General features: G+C 42.7%; 1 protein-coding gene across 1 annotated transcript in view; it reads left to right on the plus strand.

Moving 5' to 3' along the window:
* The first annotated feature begins 2,332 nt into the window (after positions 1-2,332).
* The window catches only part of LOC126278364 (endoglucanase A-like), a 38,275-nt gene continuing 13,871 nt past the window's right edge, over positions 2,333-26,736 (plus strand). Inside the window, exons 1-6 of the mRNA XM_049978432.1 lie at positions 2,333-2,416; positions 9,618-9,785; positions 14,113-14,391; positions 18,427-18,604; positions 23,628-23,790; positions 24,086-24,250. Coding sequence (XP_049834389.1) covers positions 2,365-2,416; positions 9,618-9,785; positions 14,113-14,391; positions 18,427-18,604; positions 23,628-23,790; positions 24,086-24,250 — 1,005 coding nt within the window. The 5' untranslated portion in view covers positions 2,333-2,364. The remainder of the gene's footprint in view (positions 2,417-9,617; positions 9,786-14,112; positions 14,392-18,426; positions 18,605-23,627; positions 23,791-24,085; positions 24,251-26,736) is intronic.

Consider the following 26,736-nt stretch of genomic DNA (forward strand, 5'->3'; position numbering starts at 1 on the left):
GCTCAGTTAGATTTTATTTTAAAACTTTAGTTATCTGGTGGAAACCACTGTTTCGGATGGAAAAGGATCACATTTTAATAGGCGGTGGTATCGAACATTCTGAGTGGAGAATATTGAATGAACATTCTTTGTATAGACAACGGTTCTCATTAGCACCACAGAATATGTCTACAGATGCATAAAATTTGCTTTGAAGGTGACAATGGCGTTTTTAGATATTAGTTTGAAACGGTAGTAAAATGTTCCACGTAATTAGCACTTAATTTAATTTCCCTTGTACAGATTCAACTAGGTGTATTTTTGAACCTTGTGACAGTTTCCATTCAGAATGGTAAAAGGTATCCGTGAGGCTGAGGAGCAGCTGAAGGAGTTGAAAGCTAATGTCACCAGGTCCGGACGGAATCCAGTTCGGTTTCACAAAGAATGCTGCTTGAACATTTTCTCAGTTCGAATATAATAAATTTCCTGGAGGCAGAACGGTTTTTGAAAGTATCAAAATGTTCAAATGGCTCTGAGCACTATGAGACTTAACATCTGTGGTCATCAGTCCCCTAGAACTTAGAACTACTTAAACCTTACTAACCTAAGGACATCACACAACACCCAGTCATCACGATGCAGAGAAAATCCCTGACCCAGCCGGGAATCGAACCCGGGAACCCGGGCACGGGAAGCGAGAACGCTACCGCACGACCACGAGCTGCGGACTTCAAAGCATCGCTCGTGTGAAGCTCAGCTTGCCCATTTCTTATATCATATCCTGCGAACGATGGATGAAGAGCAACATGCAGCTTCCATATTCCTAGACTGCGAAATGTATTTGACACGGTGGCTTACTGCAGACTGTTATCGAAGGTACGAACATGCGGAACACATCCCCAGGTACGGGAGTGACCCGAAAGCTTATTAAGTAATAGAACCCAGTATGTTGTTCTCGAAGGCGAGCGTTTATGAGAGACAAGGGTATCGTCGCGAGTGCCCCAGGGAAGTGTGACAAGAGCGCTATTTTTCTCCATTTACAATGGACCCCGGCTATAGCCACATTTAAAGGAAGTTGATAATTACGTTCTTACAAACAAGTTTCGTTGTAACCGAGATTCTTATTTCCAGTCTGTTGTGGTGCAAAATGGAAAAGAACAAATTTGTTTAGCCTTGTTTTATTTTACATACAGTATTCACTCTTAAGCTTACATGAATACAGTATATACAGCAATTTGTCGAGTACTCACCAGGCTTCTTTACTCAAGAGTGAGGTAATTAGTCATTTTAATCTGGTGTGTGTTTGTCCAACACACACATTCTAAATTACATTCTATGTTCATTATTTCAACTGGAATTTCAGTGCTCTGTCATCTATCTTCTTAGAACATGCTCACAGTTCTAATGGCTTCTACAGCGTCGCTCATAGTAGGAACAGACTCTTCACTTCTTTCTTCTCCTTCTTCTTCATGTCCTTCGCTCACTCCATGGTCATTGTGGCCCTGATTCTTCACTTCATTTGCAATTTTGTCTTCAGTTTGCGCTTCGGTTGTAACAAGGTCATCACCTATTGTTGCATACATTGCATAGTCGCACTGACTGCAAACATCACAGCTGATTTCTGGCAGCAATGCAGATAACAGCAGACATTACGTTGTCACAAGGAATGTTACTAGAAAAAAATGCCAGGAGTAAGAGCAATATTAATATACTGGCTGATTAAAACAGGACTTCGAATACAAGACACAAAACCTTAAGTTGTAAATAATTAACATAGTGGTTCGAAACTGGGAACCAGTGGGTCACACACACAGTTGGTTTAGAGGCCTCGTGTTACAGGAGTGTGACTGGTTGCCGCCTCCAGTTGGCAGCCTCTGCAGAGATCAGCCGTGGCTTTGGGACAGCCGTTACCGGCACCACCCACTACTGTCTCCAGCTGACGTCACCTGCGTGCGCAGACGGCCCTCTGACACACTCACGCAACAGCGTCAGCATTCGCTTGTGGCGTGACAAGAATGTCCAACTGAAGAGCAGAGAACAAGAGCCGCAAAGGAACACGAAACACACTGTGCAGTGTCGTGCTAGAGAGGTGTGGTCTGATGATGTGGTTCTCGGAAGCCGCCTTGTGGGTGCTATGCGTCCAAAACAAACATGTTATATAACTGCCGCCTCCCACCTGCCTGTATTATGAACACAGCATTCCGATGAATGTAGCGGTGGCCATAACCACGCATGTGACAAAGCGAATTGGCGCTAGATACGGTAAACACATGTGTTCACTAACAAAGTGCTCTGTGTTAACAAATATGGATCGTTACACGGAACCGCCAATAAGTGAATATATATACGGGCCCTCTCGGGTCGTTTTTGAGTTAGGTTACAATCATGGCTCGTTTCATTGCTCTATCACTGCTGACGTTGGTCGGCGTCGCATACGGTAAGTTACTTATGTATCTGTTCTCTCGCTATGTTATACTCGAAGCTGTTGTAAAATGTTTAGTGTTTCGTGGACTCATTTGTGATATTCCCCCGCCAAGTGGAATGTGTCGATTTGTATACAAAACTAATTAATTTTAAGTTACTAAATACATATACATAAACACTTTCGATCTCTCACGTTTTCTCACAGTGATTGATTAACGGTGTGCTTTTTTTTTTATACACCATCATGCTGACCATCTGTGTACTGTTTTTTTTTCTGTTTCTATAGTATACCTTACGTAGGTTTTAAGTATTATGTATTACAAAGATAAATAGGTGCCACAGTCCTACTTCCATGAAAGAGGCTCTCTCCAACGTAAGATATACACTAAAGTGCCAAACAAACTGGTATAGACATGTGTGTTCAAATACAGAGATATCTAAACAGGCAGAATATGGCCTTCCGATCGGCAACGCTCATATAACACAACAAGTGTCTGGCGCAGTTGTTTGATCGGTTACTGCTGCTACAATGGCAGGCTATCAAGATTTAAGTGAGTTTTAACGTCGTCTTATAGTCCATGCACGTGTTCTGGGTCACAGCGTCTTCGAGATAGGGATGAAGTGGGGATTTTACCGTATGTCAATTTAGCGAGTGTACCCTGAATATCACGAATTCGTTAAATCATCAAATCTCCGACATCGCTGCCGCCGGAAAAAGACTCTGCAAGAACGGGACCAACGGCGATTGAAGAGAACCGTTCAACATGATAGAAGAGCAAATCTATCGCAAACTGCTGCGGATTTCAGTGTTGGTCCATCAACAAGTGTCAGAGTGCGAATCATTCGAGGAAACATCATCGTTATGGATTTTCGGAGCCTAAGGCCCACTCGTGTACCCTTGATGACTGCGTGAGACAAACCTTTACGCCTCGCCTGGGCCCGTCAGCACCAATATTTGACTGTTGTTGACTGAAAACATGTTGTCTGGTCGGGCGAGTCACGTTTCAAATTGTATCGAGCGGATGGACGTGTACGGGTATGGAGACAAGCTCATGAATCCACGAACCCTGCTTGTCATGAGGACACTGTTCAAACTAGCGGATGCTCTGTAGTGGTGTGGTACGTGTGCAGTTGGAGTGATTTGGGACTCCTGAGTGTCTAGATACGACTCTGACATGTGAAACGTACGTAAGCATCCTATCTTAGCACCTGCATCCATTCATGACAATTGTGCATTCCGACAGACCTGGTCAATTCCAGCAGCACAATGCGACACCTCACACTTTCAGAATTGCTACGGAGTGGCTCCAGGAACACACTTCTGAATTTTAAGACTTCCAGTGGGCAGCTGATTCCACAGTAATGAACGTTATTGAGCACATCTGGAGTGCCTTGCAACGTGCTGTTCGGAAGAGCTCTCCACCCCCTTCAATTCTTACGGATATTTAGACAGCCCTGCAGAATTCATGGTGTTAGTTACCTCCAGCAGTACTTGAGACATTACTCTAGTCGATGCCACGTCGTATTGTGCACTTATTTGTGCTAGCTGGGGTCCTACATGATATTACGCGGTTGTACCGGTTTCTTTGTCTCTTCCATGTATATCAAGATATTAATGGTTCGATTATCGCGAGTTGATAATGTCTATTAGTAGCTTTAATTTCGCTTGAAGACGGTTCAATATGTTTCTGTCTGCACTTTTTACACCTCTTTCCGAGCCTTTCAGTATTAAGCATTTAACTGGAATAATTTCTTTTTATAAGAGTGTTTTATTTATTTAGTAGCTGTCGAATCTTATGACACTGAACTTATGGTACCTGTGTATTCATTACGGCCAGGATTATAGGTAATCAGTTTTACAGACTTCAGTCTTTCTCGATTACTATAAGAATGCTGTAGTGACGAATCTTTCTGGATTTGTTGGCAGAGATGTTGAAAGGTTATTTCGTGAATTATGGACACCGTCCTGAAACGTAGTTTTTACAAGGGTTATTCTGTTATCCGCTTTTGATTCTGTGAACCGGGTTCTTGATTTGAAAAAGAGATATATTACCTCAGACAAATTTCCTGAGAAGCCGTAGCATGTATACGCAGTTCTTTGAAAAGGCTTTTGTGGGACGTTCCTGGAAGCTACGTCCACGTCATCGCGAACTTGCACGGCCACATTCACGTTTCGTATGAAGCCGGCTGTACAGGGTGGATGACCTCTGGTTGTTCGTCAGCGCACCTCTCCCTGCCGATGTTTAGCAGAGCGCGTAATCGCTTACGTGCCCTGTGTTTTAGCGTCTTCCGTGTTGGCTGTCTTATACAGGTACAACAGATTATCACATAAACCACTGTGCTCTTAATGTCATGGGTACTTATGGAAATGTTCTTGCTTCTGAGCCTGTCAAAAACTCTTGCTGTTCGTGCACTTATGATGGTAGCTAATTTACTGTTCTAGCGTTCGTCATGCGCTACGCAGTGCACAACAAACAGTGCATTTAGTGTTTAAAAATATTTTGAGAGAGGACGAAAACTAGATATAAATCCTAGCTTCTTTCACACATCAGCTACATGTAAACGAAAATACTCTGGTCCGTCCTCTTCTGGAGTATTAGTATATGGTATAATTTCCAGAGAGCACTGACGGAGAATATCGGAAACGTTCAAAGAAGGGATTTCGTTTTGCATCATCGCGCAGAAAGGGAGAGAGAGAGAGTGCAAGACAGTTGGGCTGGCAGTCATTAAAACAAAGGCTTTTTTCCTTGCGGCTAGATATTTTGATGAAAATTCAATTACGAACCATTTCTTTCATAAGTGGAAAGAAATCAGAGGTTGCACGGAAAGATTTAGGTGTTCGTTTTTTCTACTTACTGTTAGAGAATGGAACGGTAGAGAAATAACATACATGTGGTTCGATAAACCCTCTGCCAAGTACTAAACTATAATTTGCTGAGCAGTCATGTAGATGTAACAGGAGATATAGAAGCTCTCCATAAACTCATATGTCTCAGAGCATCATGTGATAATACGTGAAGCTTACTGAAGTTGAGTATATCAGTTGCTCAGTCGCAATACGATGAACCGAGAGAGGTGGCGGATTGGTAAAAGAATATGACTTGTTTCATCTACTATTTCAAAAGTCACGAAATAAGAAATGTCGTAAACGTTGTCATAAATAAACTTTGAAATACTGCAGGTAATTTTATTGGCACAACCGCCGGTGTACGTAATCGAGAGGAGAAATTTCGAATGACGAATGTACAACTGAAAAAATGTTTTAGAAATGTAATTCACTCATTAACTTAGATATTTTGTAACTACATTAATAACCGAGTAACTGTTTGACTACAATCTTTATTTATTTTATTCGAGTTAACTAGACAAAGAAATACGTATCTTAGTACAATTTTGACGCTACAATGTTCCGGAACGACTAACATGGACTAACATGGACTAACATCTCAGCGTAGATTAAAATCATACTTAGCACAGCATTTACGTTAATGAATAACAGCTGATTCTACATTATTTTACATTTTAACATATTAAAATAATCATAGCTTGACCACTTTCACGTTCTAAATAAAGTAACAATAATATCCATTACCTAATAAACTTTAAATTCTTTTACATAAAAACAATATAATTTCGTTCTTTGCTTTGAATGCCACAGCCAGTAGCCTACATGAATGTGCTTTATGATGAATAAATAAAGAAAAAAAAGTAACTATTATGCACTAAATTTTACAATAAATCTTCTATTACCTAATGATTGAATAAGGCGTCATGCTGTCTTCATTCAATGTGTTTTGTGTGGTGGAAAAGATGATCTAACGGTTATCTGAAAAACTGATAATTCAAATTTGCTTTATATTGTAAACAAACAGAGTGACAGAGTAGTTGTTCCCAACATTTGTCATTTTAATGACGCGCTTCTATATGAAATGTCTATCACTAAGATCGACTAAAGAGGTCAGATTTTAGCATTCAGGTCTTTGTTGCTGAACTTGTTAATTGCACTTTAACAGTAAATCCTAAACTATTATAGACATGATCAACATTCAAGTTTTACTGGGCTCACCATGAAAATTTATGGAGGATGGCAGATTAAAATTACTGTGGCTTGATTCCCTGCATTACTACAGAATTAAATAGTTTTCTTAAATGTTTCCCTTTATGGCCGAGCTTAGGTCCACCACATTCAACAATGCTACGTCTCCTTGGCCACAAAAGGCTTCTACTTGGTTTCCCTATGACGTAGGTTCTCGTATGTCTCACTCGCACACTACAGCGCTTAGGCCTCAGTAGACAATAGACACCTGTGAGTTTACCCATCTCTTGGTGAATCTGCGTCCTTTGTGGCACGCTGTCCTGGACGATAGGGTTCGTTTCACTACTCCTGAAGGTAGACTCTTTCGGCCATATACTTAAATGAGAGTGAAATGCTCGTTAACTCAAATGTTCAAATGTGTGTGAAATCTTACGGAACTTAACTGCAAAGGTCATCAGTCCCTAAGCTTACACACTACTTAACCTAAATTATACTAAGGACAAACACACACACCCATGGCCGAGGGAGGACTCGAACATCCGCTCGTTAACTCACAACCGGCAGAAGACAAGATGTGAGGACGGGGCGCTGGCCGTGTTTGGGTAGCTCAGTCGGTAGAAGACTTTCGCGCGAAAGGCGAATGGTCCTGATTTCGAGTCTCAATCCGGTACATACTTTTAATCTGCCAGGAAGGTTCAATATTCGAACGTAGTACAGCTTACCTGTAGTACAGTGTGCATTACCAGTTCTAACATAGAGACATCTACACCTGTGTACATACTACTTAAACCATCGTGTGGTGTATGACTAAGGGTACCTTGAGCATTAGTGGTCATTTGCTTTCCTCTTCGACTCACAAACTTAGTTAATAATAACTGGCTATATGTCTCTGAATAGCCGGCCAGTGTGGCCGAGCTGTTCTAGGCGCTTCAGTCTGGAACCGTGCGATCGCTACTGTCGCAGGTTCGAATCCTGCCTCGGGCATGGATGTGTGTGATGTCCATAGGTTAGTCAGATTTAAGTAGTTCTAAGTTCTAGGGGACTGATGGCTTCAGATTTTAAGTCCCATAGTGCTCAGAGCCATTTTTTTGCCTCTGTATAAAACATAACTCCTCTTATCCCGAGGCGGAATGTGCGTTGGCGAGAACAAAAAATGGTTCAAATGGCTCTGAGCACTGTGGGACTTAATTGCTGAGGTCATTAGTCCCCTATGGTTTAAATGGCTCTGAGCACTGTGGGACTTAACTGCTGAGGTCATTAGTCCCCTAGAACTTCGAACTACTTAAACCTGAATAACCTAAGGACATCACACACATCCATGCCCGAGGCAGGATTTGAACCTGCGACCGTAGTGGTCGCGCGGTTCCAGACTTGTTTTAAATGTATACGGAATTTTACTTGCCATAAGACTTTGTGAGAGCAGAATTAGAAATATCTTTAAAATAACTTTAATATGATACATAGCAATAAGATCTTTTGAATTCAAAATATTTGCAAATGGTGCACAAAACATAACGTTATGTCTCGCAACGACAAAAATAGTAGAAAGTACCGAAACTGCTTGAGGCGGCCCGTAGGGTGTATTCCTTCATATGATTCTAAAATCGGTCACTAGATTCAAGCACCGACGAGGAAACATCATGTGTTATTAGGATCTGCATTCTCAATGTACAACACTCGACATCAAATGTTCTAGCTATTCTTTTCCCTACTTAAACGAATTTGTATATTCTGTTCAGTGAGTGACTTTCAAAAGGTTTTATTTAGATATACTGCATGTGGCTGAACTACCACCTAGTAACGTGTTAATTATGTAAAATAGAAACTTTCCCGGTCTGAAGTATGGCATTTATTAAAATACTCTGGGTTATTATGCCATGGTCGGATGAATATTATGCTGAATCCCAACGTTGCGTCCCCATCTGCGCAGGACCGCCTCAGTGGGGTTTGTATCTTCTTTGAATAGCCGAAGGGCACTCTACTATGTTACTAATTGAAATTAATAAAAATCACTAACGATTTTACAAAGATTTCAGCTTACCTCACGGGCTTAGAGATCCATAGATTAGAAACACGTAACTCTGGTGCAACGTGGTACAAAACAAGATAAACAGAAGTAGGCCTACTATACTAAATGTTGGCTAACTGTTGCATGTGGTAAGTCACATCAAATCAAAATACATACGCTTCCAAAAAGTACCGACAAACTCATTTATTCGTCTACATATATCGCCGGAGGTCAATGTTGTGGAAGACTAATAACATGCGACCGGAAATCTTAGACGAAAAGGGATTGATTGCAAGAATATAATGATGTTTATAAATAGGGTAATAAGGAACTTGACTGGTCAGATCGCTAATCAAAAAAACCTGTTGTGATATTCTTTCATCCATGGATCGTGTAAACATAAATACGGCACATGTAGTGGTATTAGAGCTTAAGAAGAAAAATCAGAATTCATACACACTGTCGTTTACAGGACTCGACGGACAGACAGCGGTAGCCTTATACAGTAGTAGGAATGATTCCTGTATATGACTTAAGAATTTTAGGAAAATCACGGAAACCTAAATAACAGTGGTGGAATTAGGATTAGAGCGTCCACCCTTCCGGATACCAGGCCAGTTTAAAAACTATGTAACCTCATTAGGTTTATTGATAGTGTACAATTATGTTCTTGCAAAGAAGTTATTTAATAATGTAAAAGGCTAGTGCTATACAGTTCATTCATTTCTCAACACCAATCACTGCATGCACTACACACACTATAAGCTGTCATCAGGACAGTAACTACGATATTTCCGTTCCACAACTTTCTGCTTGCTTGCATGGAAAACTGGGTCTGCATCCATCCATACTCACCAAGTTCCTGTCTTCAGGAAAAGGATATAATGTGGTATTATCCACTGCAGAGTTTTGGCCTATATTTTTCAGAGAAATGAAGAGAGATAGATAAAAGAAACAGATAATCTAAATAAATTTTTTGAAATGGCGGAGCTGTGTATATTTTTACCAAACAACTACCCTGTATCATATAAATACCCCCACTGTGTAGGGTATGTGTGATATCCAGTTCTTCAGAGCGGGAAAAGTCGCAGAGTCGTTTAGCGTAACGTTAGTACAGCTAAGGCTAAGAAGATACTTTCATCCTAACAACAACTTTCATATCTTTTACAGGTGCGACATACAACTACACCGAGGTTATCTATAAGTCGCTGCTATTCTACCAAGCCCAGCGGTCAGGAAAGCTGACCGGCATGGACCCCCTGGTATCCTGGCGCAAGGATTCGTGCCTTGACGACAAAGGAATCTTCGGCGAGGACCTCACGCAAGGCTACTTCGACGGTAAGTTTATAAAATACTCACAAATTGTACGCACATAATAGCAATGGTTAGTGTTTATTCTCAATTGTAACCGTGTTTCATGTTCATTAAGAACTGGCTTTTCTTAAATTCTATAGCAATTTTTGCAATGTACATCGTCAATTCGTTTTGAATGAATCACTCTCCATACGTCATAAAAAAGCAAAAGAGAAAATTGCAAAGTCTGAAGTTTGCTGCAACGAGAAGAAGCTGTGAAGAGTCACGACTGCATCATATTGAGAATAAATGCAATAGTGGAAGGAATGTAACTGGTAAAAGTTATTACAAACTGCACTGAACGACACAGACTACTTCGATATGGACATCTTAGATAGAAGCAGGAGGAAAACTAACCTTTCAAAATACTTGTATTTGTCCCTTCTGAAAGTTAAGGATGAGGACTACCTAGGAAACCATGGGAACGAGGAGAGAAGGAATCTATGGAGACAGCTGAAGCACGAATATGTGCGTAACGGAGACTTTTGTCGTGTTATACCCGATGAACTACAGCCGCTGTAAGATCTGTGAAAAAAAAAGAAGAGGTGGAAAGGTTCCATAGGAGATTGCGATTTTGAAGCAGGCATAGTGAAGCGAAATGGAAAGAAGATAGGGATTTCTGGTCACATGACTCTAGGTAATTTCAACAGCTGCAGGAAAAGCAGTGACAGGCGTAAGATTCATAATGAAGACAGAGAGTGAGTTACTATGAACAGTTCAGTGTTAGTGTTGCTCTCATGAAAATCGACAACAAATCGACGCTGACAACAATAGCTCATATACACATGCCGACGCTGAAGGCAGGAGATGAAGAGATAGAGAATGTATATGAGAATACTGAGCAGGTAATTAAGTACGTAAAAGGAAATGAAAATGTAGTAGTCATGAGAGACTTGAATGCGTTTGTATGGAAAGAGTAGAAGAAAATCTTTCGGAAGAAAATGGGCTTTGTAGTAGGAATGAGAGGATGAAGTCTAATTGATCTCTGCAATAAATGTCATATGGTAACAGGGAATACTCTGTTCAAGAATCGCAAGAGGGGGAAGTTTACTTGGAAAAGCCTGAGAGATTCAGGAAGAATTCTGTTAGGATACATAATGGTTATACAGAGATTTAGAAATCTTATAATGGATCGTAAGACGTACCGAGGTACAAAGACAGACTCAGATAAAAGTGTAGTAGTGATGAAGTTTAAGAGTTCAGTCAGGAAGAATCAGTACGTACAGAAGTGTGACACGGACTTACTAAATGATTAAAAGGTAAGCTTGAGGTTCTCTGATGCTATAGATACTGCGATAATGAGTAGCTCAGTAGGCAGTCACCTTGGAGAGGAATGGACATCTCACAGCCCAACACTAGAGTTGGAGAGAAAAACGTAGGTACAAGGAAGGTAACTGCGATGAAACCTTGGGTAACAGAACGAATACTTCAGTTGATCGATGAAAGGAGGAAGTACAAAAACGTTCAGGAAAATTCAGGAATACAGCAACACAAGTTACTTAGGAATGAAATAAACTGGAAGTGCAGGGAACCTAAGGCGAACTGGCTACGTGAAAATGTGGAGAAACCCAAAATGAAATTATTGTCGGAAGGAGTGACTCAGGAAAGTCAGAACAAACTTCGGAAACTTTAAAAGGAAGGGCTTAACCTTAAGAACGCAATAGGAATTCCACTGTTGAATGCAGAGCAAAGAGCAGATAGGTGGGAAAAGTACATTGAGGGATTTCATGAGAGGGAGGACTTATCTAATGACGTAAGAGAAGAAGAAGCAGGAGTCGTCAGGGCAGAGATAGGGGATCCAGTATTAGGGTCATAATTTAAAAGAGCTCTGAAAAGTTTACAATCAAAAAGGGCAACAGCGATAGATGACATTCAATCAGAATTTCTAAAATCATTGTGGGAAGATGCAACAAAACGATTATTCACGATGGCGAGTAGAATGTATGAAAATGGCGATACACCCATCACACTTTCGGGAAAACAGCAACACAATACCGACGATTGCAAGAGCCAAAAATGCAACAAGAATCACATAACCAACTTAACAGCACATCCGTCCAAGTTGGAAATTTGTGGTGAGGTTCTATGGGACCATGCTGCTGAGGTCATCGGTTCCTAGGCTTACCACTAATTAAACGAACTTACTCTAAGGACAACGCATATACCATGCCCGAGGGAGGAATCGAACGTCCGACACGGGGACCCGCACGGACTGTGACAGGGCGCCTCAGACCGCATGACTACCCCGCGCGGCCATGCATCCAAGTTACCGACAATAATAGTAAACATAAGAACGCAAAAGAAAATTGAGGACCTTTCAGATGATGATCAGTTTGGATTTAGGGAAGGTAAAGACACGAGAGAGGCAGTTTTCGCATTGTGATTTATAATGCAAGCAAGACTGAAGCAAAATCAGGACACGTTCATAGGATTTGTGAGCCTGTAAAAAATATTCGATGATGTAAAATGGTGCACGTTGTTCTAAATACTGAGGCAAATAGGGGTAAATTATAGGCAACGTCGAGAAATGTACAATATGTACAAGAATCAAGAGGGAATAAAAAGAGTGGAACACCAAGAAAGACGTGCGTGGATTAAAAAGTGTGTGCGACGGAGAAGGAATATGTCGCCTTTGTTGCTTAATCCATTAATCGAAGAAGCAATGATGGAACTAAAAGGAAGGTTCAAGAGTGGAATTAAAACTCAAGGTGAAAGGATATCAATGTTAATATTCCTAGATGACATTTCTATCCTAAGTAAAAGTAAGATCTGTTGAATGGCATAAACAGTCTAATAAGTATAGAATATGGACTGAGAATAAATCGAAGAAAGACGAAAGAATAAGGAGTAGCAGGAATTGTGCTACGTAGACAGAAAAATAGCAAAATAGGGTAAGGAGGACACGAAAAGCAACTACCACTGGCAATAGAGGAATTTCCTGGTCAAGACAAGTTTAATACTATCAGACATAGACCTTAATCTGAGGAACAAATTTCTGAGAAACATGGAACAGGGGGGGAGGGGAATTTGAACAGAAAAGAAAAGAAGCATTTGAGTTGTGCTACAGAAGCATGTTGAAAATTAGGTAGACTGTTAAGGTAAGGAATGAGTAGGTTCTCCACGGAATCGGCGAGGAAAGGGAATTATGGAAAGCATTGACAAGAAGTAGGGACAGGACGATAGGACATCTGTTAATAGTACTAGAAGGAGTTACAGAGGCTAAGAACTGTACAAGCAGGCAGAGATCGCTACACATCTAGCAAATAATTAAGAATATAGATTGCAAACTGAAGACTCAATTAAAAAAAAAAAGCGATCACACACTGTTAATAGTACGCTAATAGGCTAGTGCACAGTTAACCTTGGGCACAACTATTGGCGGCACAGATCTTCAGCGCCATTAAAGTCAATAGTACGGCATTCAAGAGTCTAAAACTGCTCAACTTAAGAAGCAGGTTTTATCGTTGACATAATTATGTCCATCAATAGGGTCATCAATTAAATTTGTAGCACGACGAAGGAGGACAAATATTAAAGTCAATCGTATGTGTGTGTGCTCTCGGGCGCTAGTTACATGGGGCCATTGATATCATGAACGACGCGAGTGAGGCCCTCCGCAGCCCATCGACTCTACATTCATATGATAACCGCATGTTCCTGACCAACGCTCGTTGCAATACAGTGGAATGGGAAACCTCAGTTTGAGCAGGCCACAGTCCTATGTCCGTAGACGTTTCTCTGTATTACGCAAGACATGATCCAGTCTCCTTCCAAACAAGCAACAACCAAATGCGATTTCTGAATAAGAAACCCACTGTGTAATCTCTCCATATGTACATAAAGCAGATTGTGTTGATACCTCTTATTTGGTGCAATTACACTGAAATTTTAATTATTTGCGTACTCAGTCATGCAGTATACTTCATACCAATTTGACGTCTGTTACATGCTTCCTTCAGGGTGTTGCGATGTAGGTGACCAACAGCGTCGATAAAATACTTCCTGCACCACGTAAACCTCTCCTTCATCTAAATGGTATTATACTTAACAGCCGCTGCTTAACACTTCTATTTTTTTTAATGAAATAATCCTTTGGTATGACTAAGATCTTAAGATGCTGATGCTGTAAAGACATGTACATTGGACTCTTACAGTTTATTACGGATGTAACAGGTACCTTACCTGACTGTTCTTTTTTAGCGCTCAGCCAAGTTAAGGCCCTCAACTCTTTCCTGTAAATGGTTATGTGATCCTTAATTACCAGTTTTATATGACGACTTCGTTGGTAACGACTAGTGTGCTGTTCTTATAGCGGGAGATTTCGTCAAGTTCACCTTCCCCGCGACGTCGGCGTTCACTGTGCTGTCGTGGGGGGCGATCGAGTTCGAACAGGGCTACCAGCAGGCGGGCCTGCTGGACGGAGTGCGCGACGCCATCAAGTGGGGCACCGACTGGCTGCTGAAGGCGCACCCCCAGCCCAACCAGCTCTACCTGCAGGTCGGCGACGGCACCGCCGACCACAACTACTGGGGTCGCCCCGAAGACATCAACTTTCCCAGGCCAGCCTACCTGCTCAACGAGTCCTTCCCTGGTGAGTCACACTTTCTGGCAATAACACTGAGTTTGGATCGACGATATTTGTAAAGTGATGGGCTTCTAATAAAGAGGACTGTCACTTGACTTATGGTTATATTCATAAATACCACTGTAATAACTGGCATATTACGATTTTGGTTCATTTGAGGATCTAGTTGCATCACTGATGTCACCGAGCGACGTGGCGCAGTGGCTAGCACACTGGACTCGCATTCCCGAGGGTGACGGTTCAATCCCGATTCTGGGCATCCTGATTTAGGTTTTCCGTGATTTCCCTACCTCGCTCCTGGCTAAAGCTCGTACGTTTCCTTTGAAAGAGCATGACTGACTTCCTTCACTGGCGTTCCCTAATCCGACGAGACCGATGACCTCTGTCTCTGGTCTCCTCCAGCAGATAACCGTTCCCCCCCCCCCCCCCTCCGCCCCTTTCACTGCTTTATTCCCTCCCTATCTCGTCAGTGTTGGCAGCTTGTCAACAGATCCGCAATTATGGTCAAGGTTCTGCGAGCAACTTAATGACAGTATAGAACTATTCTCGTTTATACATGCTGAAATCACCGTTAAACAAATACTGCGTCAGGACAGGAAATAATATAGTCACAAGTAGCAAAAAATATGTTTTTTGGTGATGAAGGGCTTAGTGTTCTCAAAATCGGCAGTATATGGATATATAAATTTTGCGATTTGGACATGTCTGGAATGTGAGCTTTGAGAGTGCTTGAAAGACGTTGATCTCAGTCATCCGTCTTCCCAGCTGACCAAAACAACGCAGTCGCCATCATATAAAACTAATTGTTGGTACGGCTGGTACCAGGATGGGATTCATTGGGAGAGTCCTCAGAAAATGTAGTCTATCAACAAAGGAGGTGGCTTACAAAACACTCGTTCGACTTATACTTGAGTATTGCTCATCAGTGTGGGATCCGTAACAGGTCGGGTTGACGGAGGAGAGAGAGAAGATCCAAAGAAGAGCGGAGCGTTTCGTCACAGTGTTATTTGGTAACCGTGACAGCGTTACGGAGATGTTTAGCAAACTCAAGTGGCAGACTCTGCAAGAGAGGCGCTCTGCATCGCGGTGTAGATTGCAGTCCAGGTTTCGAGAGGGTGCGTTTCTGGATGAGGTATCGAATATACTGCTTCCCCCTACTTATACCTCCCGTGGAGATCACGAATGTAAAATTAGAGAGATTCGAGCGCGCACGGAGGCTTTCAGACAGCCGTTCTTCCCGCGAACCATACGTGACTGGAACAGAAAAGGGAGGTAATGACAGTGGCACGTAAAGTGCCCTCCGCCACACACCGTTGGGTGGCTTGCGGAGTATAAATGTAGATGTATTCCTCTAAAACAAACAAATCATGTGATAGTAAGAGAGAGTGGGAGCGTTAGCTTCTGTTGGAGTTGGTTCCACCCACTACCTCTGCTTTACGCGTGACTCAGAATTACGCTCAGGTGAGAAAAGTCGATAGGTAGCCATATCGGTATATACAGATGGCGTTAGTATCGGAAACACGAGGTATGAAAGGGTAGTGCATTGGCCGTGCGGTCGTTTATGTTCAGGTGGTTCATGTAAAAAGAATTTCCGAAGTGATTATGGCTGCACGACGTGAATTAACAGATTTTGAACAAGGTATGGTAGTTAAGCGTGGGACATCCCATTTCGGAAATCGTTAGGAAATTCAACATTCATAGATGGACGGGGTCAAGACTGTGCCGAGAATACCAAATTTGCGGCATTACCTCTTACCAGGGACAACGCAGTGACCGACATACTTAACGACCAGGAACAGAGGCGTTTGCATGGAGTTTGCTAACAGATAAGCGCCGTTGCACGAAATAACCACAGAAATAAATGTGGAACATATGACGAACGTATCCTTTAGGATAATGAGTCGAAATTTGGTGTTAATGGTCTATGCCAGCAGACCAACGCCTTGATTGGCTTTGCTAACAGCAAGACGTCACATGCAGTGCTCTCCTGGGCTCGTCAACGTATCGGTAACCTAGACGACACCGTAACCTGGTTAGATGAGCTGGTAAGAACCGATGGCAGAGTTTGAGTGTGGCGCAAGCCCAGGAAGCCTCGGACCCATGGACCGACATCTTGTTTGATCAGATTGAGGCGATGCTCTGAGAAAGAGAACCCACTGACTATGCCCATTACTGAGACTAGCATTCTAGATAGCTTTTTCTGAAATCTGATAGCAATATGTCTGTGATGTACTGAGACACATATTCTCGTTGGTGTATATTCAGTTCACTAAAGGGATCGTGCTGTCCTACAACTGAGGCGAGTGTAAACCACTACTTGTTCATGGTAATAAACAAAAATACAAGACCTGAGGCGAAGACGCACTTACGTTCGTTCAGGCTCGCCGACTATACAAGAGCTAAATTGACCAAAAATAAGTGAGTTTTTGACGAATTGCTGTTTGAAGTGACCATTCTGGTAAAAAACTTTCAACATTAGTTGGGCATTTATTGGCTGTTTTCAAATGTAAGTTGTTGTTGTGGTCTTCAGTCCTGAGACTGGTTTGACACAGCTCTCCATGCTACTCTATCCTGTGCAAGCTTCTTCATCTCCCAGTACCTACTGCAAACTACATCCTTCTGAATCTGCTAGGTGTATTCATACCTTTGTCTCCCTCTACGATTTTTACCCTCCACGCTGCCCTCCAATACCAAACTGGTGATCCCTTGATGCCTCAGAACATGTCCTACAATCGATCCCTTCTTCTAGTCAAGTTGTGCCACAAACTCCTCTTCTCCCCAATCCTGTTCAATACCTCCACATTAGTTATGTGACCTACCCATATAATCTTCAGCATTCTACTGTAGCACCACATTTCGAAAGCTTCTATTCTCTTCTTGTCTAAACTATTTATTGTCCATGTTTCACTTCCATACACGGCTACACTCTATACAAATACTTTCAGAAACGACTTCCTGGCACTTAAATCTATACTCGATGTTAACAAATTTCTCTTCTTCAGAAACGCTTTCCTTGCCATTGCCAGTCTACATTTTATATCCTCTGTACATCGACCATCATCAGTTATATTGCTCCCCAAATAGCAAAACACCTTTACTACTTCAAGTGTCTCATTTCCTAATGTAATTCCCTCAGCATCACCCGACTTAATTCGACTACATTCCATTATCCTCCTTTTGCTTTTGTTGATGTTCATCTTATACTCTCCTTTCAAGACACTATCCATTCCGTTCAAATGCTCTTCCATGTCCTTTTTGCTGTCTCTGACAGAATTACAATGTCATCGGCGAACCTCAAAGTCTTTATTTCTTCTCCATGGATTTTAATACCTACTCCGAATGTTTCTTTTGTTTCCTTTACTGCTTGCTCAATATACAGATTGAATAACATCGTGGAGAGGCTACAACCATGTCTCACTCCCTTCCCAACCAGTGCTTCCCTTTCATGTCCCACGACTTTGGTTCCTGTACAAATTGTAAATAGCCTTTCGCTCCCTGTATTTTTCTCCTGCCACCTTCAGAATTTGAAAGAGAGTATTCCAGTCAACATTGTCAAAAGCTTTCTCTAAGTCTACAAATGCTAGAATCGTGGGTTTTCCTTTCCTTAATCTAGCTTTTGAGATAAGTCCTAGGGTCAGTATTGTCTCACGTGTTCCAGTCTTTCTACGGAATCCATACTGATCTTCCCCGAGGTCGGCTTCTACTAGTTTTTCCATTCGTCTGTAAAGAATTCGCGTTAGTATTTTGCAGCCGTGACTTATTAAACTGATAGTTCGGTGATTTCACATCTGTCAACACCTGCTTTCTTTGGGATTGGAATTATTATTTTCTATTCTTCTTGAAGTCTGACAAATGTAAGTATCGAAAAGCATTTGTTGTGGTTCTTTTGTAGCCCTTGTTTGTTTCATTGGTTTCTCAAATATTCTGCAGAGGTCTTACCAGTAATCGAAAAACTAGGTTATCCAGGAAGGGGTGGGGACTGTGAATCCCTTGCACCACTGACAGGGGCTCAAGACGGGTTGTCGTTGGGCGTCGTTGCAGGAACGGACGCCGCCGGGGAGGCGGCGGCGGCGCTGGCGTCGGCGTCCATCGTGTTCCAGTCGGTGGACGCCCAGTACTCGGCCACTCTGCTGAACGCCGCCATCGAGCTGCTCAACTTCGCCGACACCTACAGGGCGCTCTGCACCGACTCCATCCCAGAAATGGCCCAGTTTTACACGTGAGTCCTCTCGTCACCTTGTTCGCCGCGACCATCTACTCGTTAGTCAATATGGAATTCTGCGAACTGCATTGGAATTAAGTTCCCTTGATGGCGCAGCTGGCAAAGCAAAGCAAAGTTCCCATTTTGGACAGCAGTGTCACATTTATAGTAACGGTGATCTCTTATAACGATGTACGAGGCGTGTTTTTTAAAGTGAGTACCGTTTCGAAATTTAAAAAAAAGACGTGCTAAGATATCTCAATAATTTTATTTTTACAAGAAAGCCTGCACCTTAATCTACTTTTCTACATAATTTCGGTCAATATTGAGGCACTTGTCATAATTTTGTACCAGTTTTTGAGTACCCTCCTCATGTAAATCTGCCTCCTGATTTGTTAACCACTGCATCACCACTGTTTTGACTTCGTCATGAAGACGCTGACCGCCCAGGTGTTTCTTAAAGTGCCGGAACAGATGGTAGTCACTGGGCGCAAGATCGGAATGATCTACAGTTTCCCATCGAAAAGATGTGATCAGATCTTTGGTCTGATTCGCGACATGCGGACGGGCATTGTCTTGGAGCAAAACGATGCCTTTGCTCAACTTGCCACGTCTTTTGTTCTGAATTGAACGGCGCAGATTGTGTAATGTCTTACAGTAAGCTGCTGCACTGATAGTCACATTACGAGGCAGAAATTCCACAAGCAGTACTCCTTTTCTGTGTCGGCGAAGTTTCAGGGCAGGAATTCTTTGCTTAAATTTCACTTTTCTGGGTGAATCTGAATGCCGCCATTGCATGGACTGTTGCTTTGATTCTGGTGTGACGTAGTCCACCCATGTTTCATCTTGAAGAAACACCTGGGCGGTCAGCGTCTTCAGGCCGATGACGAAGTCAAAACAGTTGTGATGCAGTGGTTAATATGTCAGGCGGCAGACTTCTATGAGGAGGGTATTCAAAAACTGGTACAACGTTATGACATGTTCCTCCGTATTGACGGAAATTATGTAGAAAAATAGATTAAGGTACAGGCTTTCGTGTAAAAATAAAATTATTAAAATATTTTAGCACGTCTTTTTTTAATTTATAAAGGGTATTTACTTAAAAAAAAGCACGTCTCGTATAACGATACGGTATTACAAGTGTGGTAACCCTCAGTGAAAAATAGAACTTCAGTTCTTTTGTCACTGTGTGGTTACTAATAATGGGCGATAGAATTCGCTATACTTCTGTGCCTATCCAGCTATGTATAGACGTCGAAATACATGTGGTATGAACCGTTAGAGCACCCACAAATGTGTCAAAATAGGCTACGTATGGAGAGCCCCACTGGAGATCTATACCTTTCTTACACTGGTGTCACTCTACACGTTGAAAGTTCCACAGAGGCAGACTGGGTGCTTACTCGTTTGTGCTGACTGTGTGTTAATGACGTCAGAACTTTGCTTTGTGTCAAACTGTAATTACTGGCCGTGGACGTGGACAATCTGCAGAGAACAGCACAATAATTCTTTTCACATTTACCAGATCCAAACGTGCCTAGATGTTTAGCATTGTGGATGATGTTGAAATTGTCCATTTCCAGCCAGTCCCTAATAGCGACTACATGTTCATCTTCTTTCGCATACCCCTACCCAGGGCTATGGCTCTTAAAATCATCACTGTACAGTACAAACGTCGGCCATATCTTGGAGACCTAAGGATGTCGATCGAATGCCGTGTCACTGCTGCAGGTGCGATGTGGAGGGGCATACGGTCAGCACACAGTACATTTAGCCATTTTGACGAATTTTTAAACGTTGAGGCTGCTGAATTTCAATCAACTAGCTCCTCAGTTGACATCACGATGTTATGTGCAACCAGTACCAGACCTCTTACCAAGCAAAAGTCCTCAACAGTACTGGGAGTCAATTTTGGTTCCTCCAGATGGCAGCGATGTACACTGACCACTAAGCTGAGGACGACAACACCCCAACCTCATGGCAAGACCTTATTGTGCAAATGTGGCAGCTAGTTCTCGGATTTTTGAAGTCATTAAACGCCGTGACATTATCAGGTCAATCTCTTATCTTTCTTCATCAGTTAATTTGATATTTATACTTTTCTGTCTTGACAAATGTGTTAATTCCTAACCATTTTTTCCTAGCGATGGTGTAGCTATTTACTTTCCATCTGCATAGTCCTGTATTTCTGTTACATCCACACAATTCTCCAACATTAGGCGTGAGGATCATTCTGATCTACATAATTCTCCAGCATCAAACGTGAGATAATCCTGTCTCTGGTGATGAGATTGACGCAATGCTTCAGTGGCATCTTCGTAAGCTGTATTATTAATCAGACAATATGGTTTGTCCGATTTGTCCTGAGAAGGACTACCTGTAATTGGGATTCGCTGCATATACTCTCTTGCCCACTGAAGCGATATGTCTGCAACAGAAGCAGCATCTGCAGTAGAAAGCCCATATATTCAAAAAGTGAATGTATAACGAAGAGGATAGCTGCCAAAGCTGCTTGAAGAATTGAAGTCCATTGTAACTTTCATGTGTAGAACATCAGTTCCGTTTTACTTACTCTTGGATTACCGGGCAGCGAATTCGAACTTGTACCGTTTCCATGAAAGTTCATATTACTTCAGTAATTCAGTGTGGTTATAATTAAACTTTCGCTGCTTAAGAGGGTCCCCATTGGAAATATGTGTTCATAAGACAAGGAAACTCTGTGGAAAGATTTGCAACGGCACGAGGAAGAAAAATGGTTGATAAACCATTAAAAAAAAGGCATTGTCATTTTCAGATGAGAGAGTAACATTTGTTAATTGGATACCATGTTTAAGTTCCAGGTTATCAACGTTGCTCATAGTGACGATCACTTACGTCCACGACGGCCTGGAACGGCACTAGAGATACCGTTTCACAACTGTTCGCAGGACTTTTAGAATGCTAAACCATGGAATGTTCAGCTGTCGTCACACAGCACGTGCAGTGGTTGAAGGTGGCACACTACATCCACTTTGTCAGCCATGGCAACAGGAACTATTGCAACAATTCGTGGTGATGCTGGCCTTTGGCGTGTCCCAAGAATCATGTTGTTCAGCCCTGGTGTGGAAAGAGGGCTTCACCAGATTTCTTTAATGCGTCGGTATTCGATGAGAGCAGCAGCACTATTGATGTTGTTTTGAGAAAAAATCCTTACGGGTAAAGACCTGTTCACATTGTCCACATCTATGTTGACTGTCCACAACTGTAAGACACACTTATGCCTGCGTTTCAACCCTACGTCGCCATACCGGCACCAACAAGTAATGATGCTAAAACTAATAGCAACGCAAAACCTACTGCACATAGTCGGAGCACCATTTCTACAACGTTAGGTACCCATATAATTTTCGTCTACACTGGCTCAAGTTGCGAGAGTTTAGTTATAGCCACGCTGTACGTCCTCATCGATGAACGTTCTGAGATTTTCTGCAGATGAGATATGGCTCAAATGACTCGGAGCACTATGGGACTTGACATCTGAGGTCATCAGTCCCCTACAACTTAGAATTACTTAAATCTAAATAACCTAAGGACATCACACACATCCATGCCCGAGGCAGGATTCGAGCCTGCACCCGTAGCAGTCGCGTGGTTCCAGACTGAAGCGCCTAGAGCAGCTCTGTCACACCGGCCGGCGTACATGAGATATACATGAACTTTGTGTTGGCGTGTTTATTTGTACATGCGTAAATCCGTGAATCATTCAGATATAGCTATCTACCAGTTTATGAGCTTCAATTCTCACAGAATACACCGCATCACGATTCCTTCGCCGGCCGGCGTGACCGAGTGGTTCTAGGCGCTACAGTCTGGAACAGCGCGACCGCTACGGTCGCAGGTTCGAATCCTGCCTCGGGCATGGATGTGTGTGATGTTCTCAGGTTAGTTAGGTTTAAGTAGTTCTACGTTCTAGGGGACTGATGGCCTCAGCAGTTAAGTCCCATAGTGCTCACAGCCATTTGAACCCCTTGAACGATTCCTTCAAACGACGATGCTAGATATACTCTCTCTCAAATCATCTGAACAGCTTAATATTGAAAAGAGCGGTGTAGGTGTATCAGTGATTACTAACTCCGTGCAAGAGAGGTTGTTGAAACTCGCTGTGGCATCATTGAACGGGTCGTATTGGCATTGACGTCAAGCGATTAGAAACTGAAACGTATTTGGGCAGACGAGAATTTATGTCCCGCTGAATAGGCAAATAAATGGTGTCCTTAATTCTTAGTGCTTCAAAGCGGTGTACATAGTCTACTGTCTGGTCCGTACGTGGTTGGGCCACTGATATGTAGCCGGACGAAGTGGCACTGTGGTTCAAACTGTATATCATACGTTGGGACCCACGTGGTCGGGAGCAGCGAATGAGCTGCTAGCGAAAATAATGACGCAGAGAGCCTCCACTGCGCATACTGTCTGGCACGTAGCTCGCCAACGCCGGGGCACGTGTGAGCGCGCAGTGCTATCCATGCTGAGAATGGCCGCCAATTTGTGCCCATTGGGAAAACTTCACGAGAAACGTGCAGCTTTGTGAGCTATGTGCTCGTGAGAAACATGCCCACTTGTGACCACTGTGCTTGTCAGTGGCTTCTGAGCCACTCAGTTCGCAAGTGTGGGTGCACCTTAAATATGCAGCGCCAGCGTAGCGGCTGTGGCAGCACAGACCGCGGAGCAGTATCCGTGCGCATGTCCAGTGACCCTTCTTCAATGCAGCTGAATGCAACCCTTTCCAGTAGTTCGTCTGCAGCCGCACGGCAACAGAAAGAGCTCCAGGCGCGCCATTAGAAATGGCCGCATTCAGTTATTCAGTTACAGTTCCACGAGACCGGCGCACGGATACTTCCGATGGGTTTGGATTTTAATCGACTGTAAGATGCTATAAAGCTAAGGTATCCGTTTTCCTCACGGGTCAGTTTCTTATTTCAGATGTACTAGCATACGTGGGAACTTCGTTTTTGAGAGCTCCGTGCCGATAAATACCAGTCTGTAGCTGTAGTGCTTGTTGCAGGACTTCCGGCTACACTGACGAGCTAGTGTGGGGCTACGTGTGGGTCTACAAGGCCACTGGGGACAACACGTACCTGCAGAGAGCCCTGGAGCTCTTCGAGGAGTTCCAGCTGCAGTACATCTCCAGCTACTTCAGCTACGACCAGAAGACGATGGGCATTGTGGTAAAGTCTTTTAAAAAAGTTTATATTCTACTATAAATTTCTACAAACGAATCAAGAGTTGCAGGTAATACTTGATACATATCAGTTATACTAGAGAACAACAGGCAGTCCTTCAACAAAGAGATATGAAATCAAGATATGTCTATGTAGTGTAATTTTTTAATCACGAGCTCTTGTTATTTTTCGCTCATGAAAGGCGTAAAAGGGGGGACGATACTGTTCGATTAGAATGAAGCAGGAAATGTGTAACTTTACTCTGATGGTTTAGCGAGCAATGTTATGGTCTGTTCTGCAGGCACTCCTGGCGGAGATAACCGGTGACCAGCAGTTCTCCACGCAGCTATCCGACCACTGCACGTACATGGTGCACCAGCAGCAGCGCACCCCCCTCAAACTGCTCTACATCTCCGACTGGGGGAACCTCCGACTGGCCGCCAACGTCGCCTTGACCTGTCTCAAGGTGAGTCGTCAGAGCTCTTCTGGAGAGAATGTGATCCACAACTGCTTATGTGTTCGTTGTTTCATGGGTAAGTATTCATGATTATTCGAAAAAAAAATTTTATCTGTGTCTCTGATATGCTGATCTGTTACCAGTCGATAATTTCATATAGGTGAACTGCCTGAGCCAGCGCAAAATGTTGCCCATATTTATTTTCTCCCAATTTTCCATTGCCGTGGAATAGGTAGTAGAGTGAAAGGGATTGATCTTACTGTACCTTTCCTATTAGTGTGACTTATACAAGAGAGGACGTACTGAATGAAGAAGTGGACCAGGCATCCCATACCTAACTAATAATCTACATTCGCTAATCTCTGTTTGCAGTAAGCTGATACAGGACATGTGTTCTTCCTGTAACATATATTACGTTGCGACTGTACACGACTGGCTTCGAGACATAGAGAAAAGAAGCATCTGTGAAGGCTAACGTCATTGCTACTGTATGCGTCTAACAGACTCTACTTGTCTAGCAAGTGGGTCTACTACTCCATTGTACACTGAGTCGCTGATCCAAGAGACCATACAAGATTCACGACTTGATGAGATATAGCCGTAACATATTCTGCGAGACATCAGTAAACGAACCAATTTTCTACAGTCCTTTCAGTATTACAAATGTTATTGGAACAGATTTTTCTTTTACCATAGAACAGGAATTGCTTGAAACGATTCATTTCCTGGGATAGGGAACTCATACTGGTCAGTCTTAGGTAAGAACTCTCTCTGAACAATTTTCGATACTACTCAAGTAGAAAATGGAAGACAAGAGAGGGGAGAGAGAGACAGAGAGAGAGAGAGAGAGAGAGAGAGAGAGATGCGGACCTGAGAGACAAATGCTGCTAGATCTGATGTAGCCACTTAAGCCTCTTTATGTTTAGAATTATAGTTGTAAGAGCAGAGATCTACAAACAATATTTAATTTAAAAAAAAGCAGTCTTGATGCCATAAACACATTTCTTCAAAAATGATGACCGGTTTCACTCTGATTTAGACAAATTTAGGCGATCATCAGACCATAATCCAAAGGCGGCTGGTGGAGCAGGGCGGTAACCGTAGACACTAGACGTGGATGTCAACCAGAGCTGTTGACATCCGTGTCTCATACCTACGGTGTCTTTTCCATGACAACGTGCCTGCCTAGCGAGTCTGATGATCGTTTAAAACATATTGAAACCGTTGAGATTTTTTAAAGAAACGTGTTGAAACTAGCAAGACTACGTTTTAATTTTTGTTAGACTTTAGCTTATGCGGGAAGGCTGTTCAAGTCTTTGGTCAAATGTGTAAATCACGACGAAAAAACGAGTCATTGCGTTTAACGCAAGAAAAGCAACACTTAGAAAAGTGACTATGAAGTGATTATTAATACTCCGAGAGTATTCCTGTCTTCCATTTAATATTAGAGTGTGATGAGATTACGTTAATTTCTTGAGAATATATTGCTGTAACGTTTAACTCCAGTCAATGATTGTCCGAATTACATGAAAAAAAGTTTTTCGTTATCCCTTTATTTCTAAATACATGCCACAGAAAACGAAATTATCCTTTGACTCATGCATATATATTCATTTTCAGTGCGTTTAGGTGGATTTCACAGCACTCCTGAGAAACGTCCTTAAGTGATGGAACGTCCCCTCGCTCGGGTGTAGGCTTGAGTCCGTCGTGCTATCCCATCAATGAGATCACAAAGAAAACAGTGGTCCAAATTGTCCCACTCCTCGATGATGGTTCTGCGTGAGCCACGCAGAATATGTGGTCGCTGTCGACCTCCTAAAACAGCTCGTTTCAATCGGTCCCACAGATGCTCGATAGCCTTCATCTCCGGATTAGTGGAAGATCACTCCATTCTGGTGATACCTGCATGTTAGGGGAGCGTGTTCATGAGAATAGTACGATGAGCATCCGAGTTATCATACATCATACATCATAGAATCCTTGGATACCTGTACCGTCGGGCAAAGAGTGTGTGCTCAACAACCAGGAGAAGTGTACGGTGGTCTCATGAAACGCCACCCTAGGATATCACTCCAACGCCACCTTGTTGCACATGTAGGACAACAGTGTCGCAGGCTTAGGATACTACCGAGTTGTTTCCATATACGTTGTCTGCGATTATCTGGATGCAAACTGACCCGAGTTGCGTCCAAAAACAACACCCGACGTTAATCTTGGAGTGTCCGTTCTGTGTGATTTCTAGCCCTCCTGTGACGGAGTCCGTGGATTTCTGCTGTACAATGGCGTGCTCGCCGTGAATGGAGAGTCACATCATGCAATAGTCTTCTAAGAGTCTCAGGCAAGACTTAACGCCTCTTGAAACGTCAGATTCAGTTCTGGAGCGACCAACCCACTGTTCCTTTGAGGGAAAGTCATGTATACCGATAATCACGTGAACGTGTCGAACGTGGACAGCGTGTGCGGTGTAAGTCCTCAACAGTAAACTGGAGCCGACT

This window comes from Schistocerca gregaria, chromosome 6 (assembly GCF_023897955.1).
Source record: "Schistocerca gregaria isolate iqSchGreg1 chromosome 6, iqSchGreg1.2, whole genome shotgun sequence".
NCBI lineage: Eukaryota > Metazoa > Arthropoda > Insecta > Orthoptera > Acrididae > Schistocerca > Schistocerca gregaria.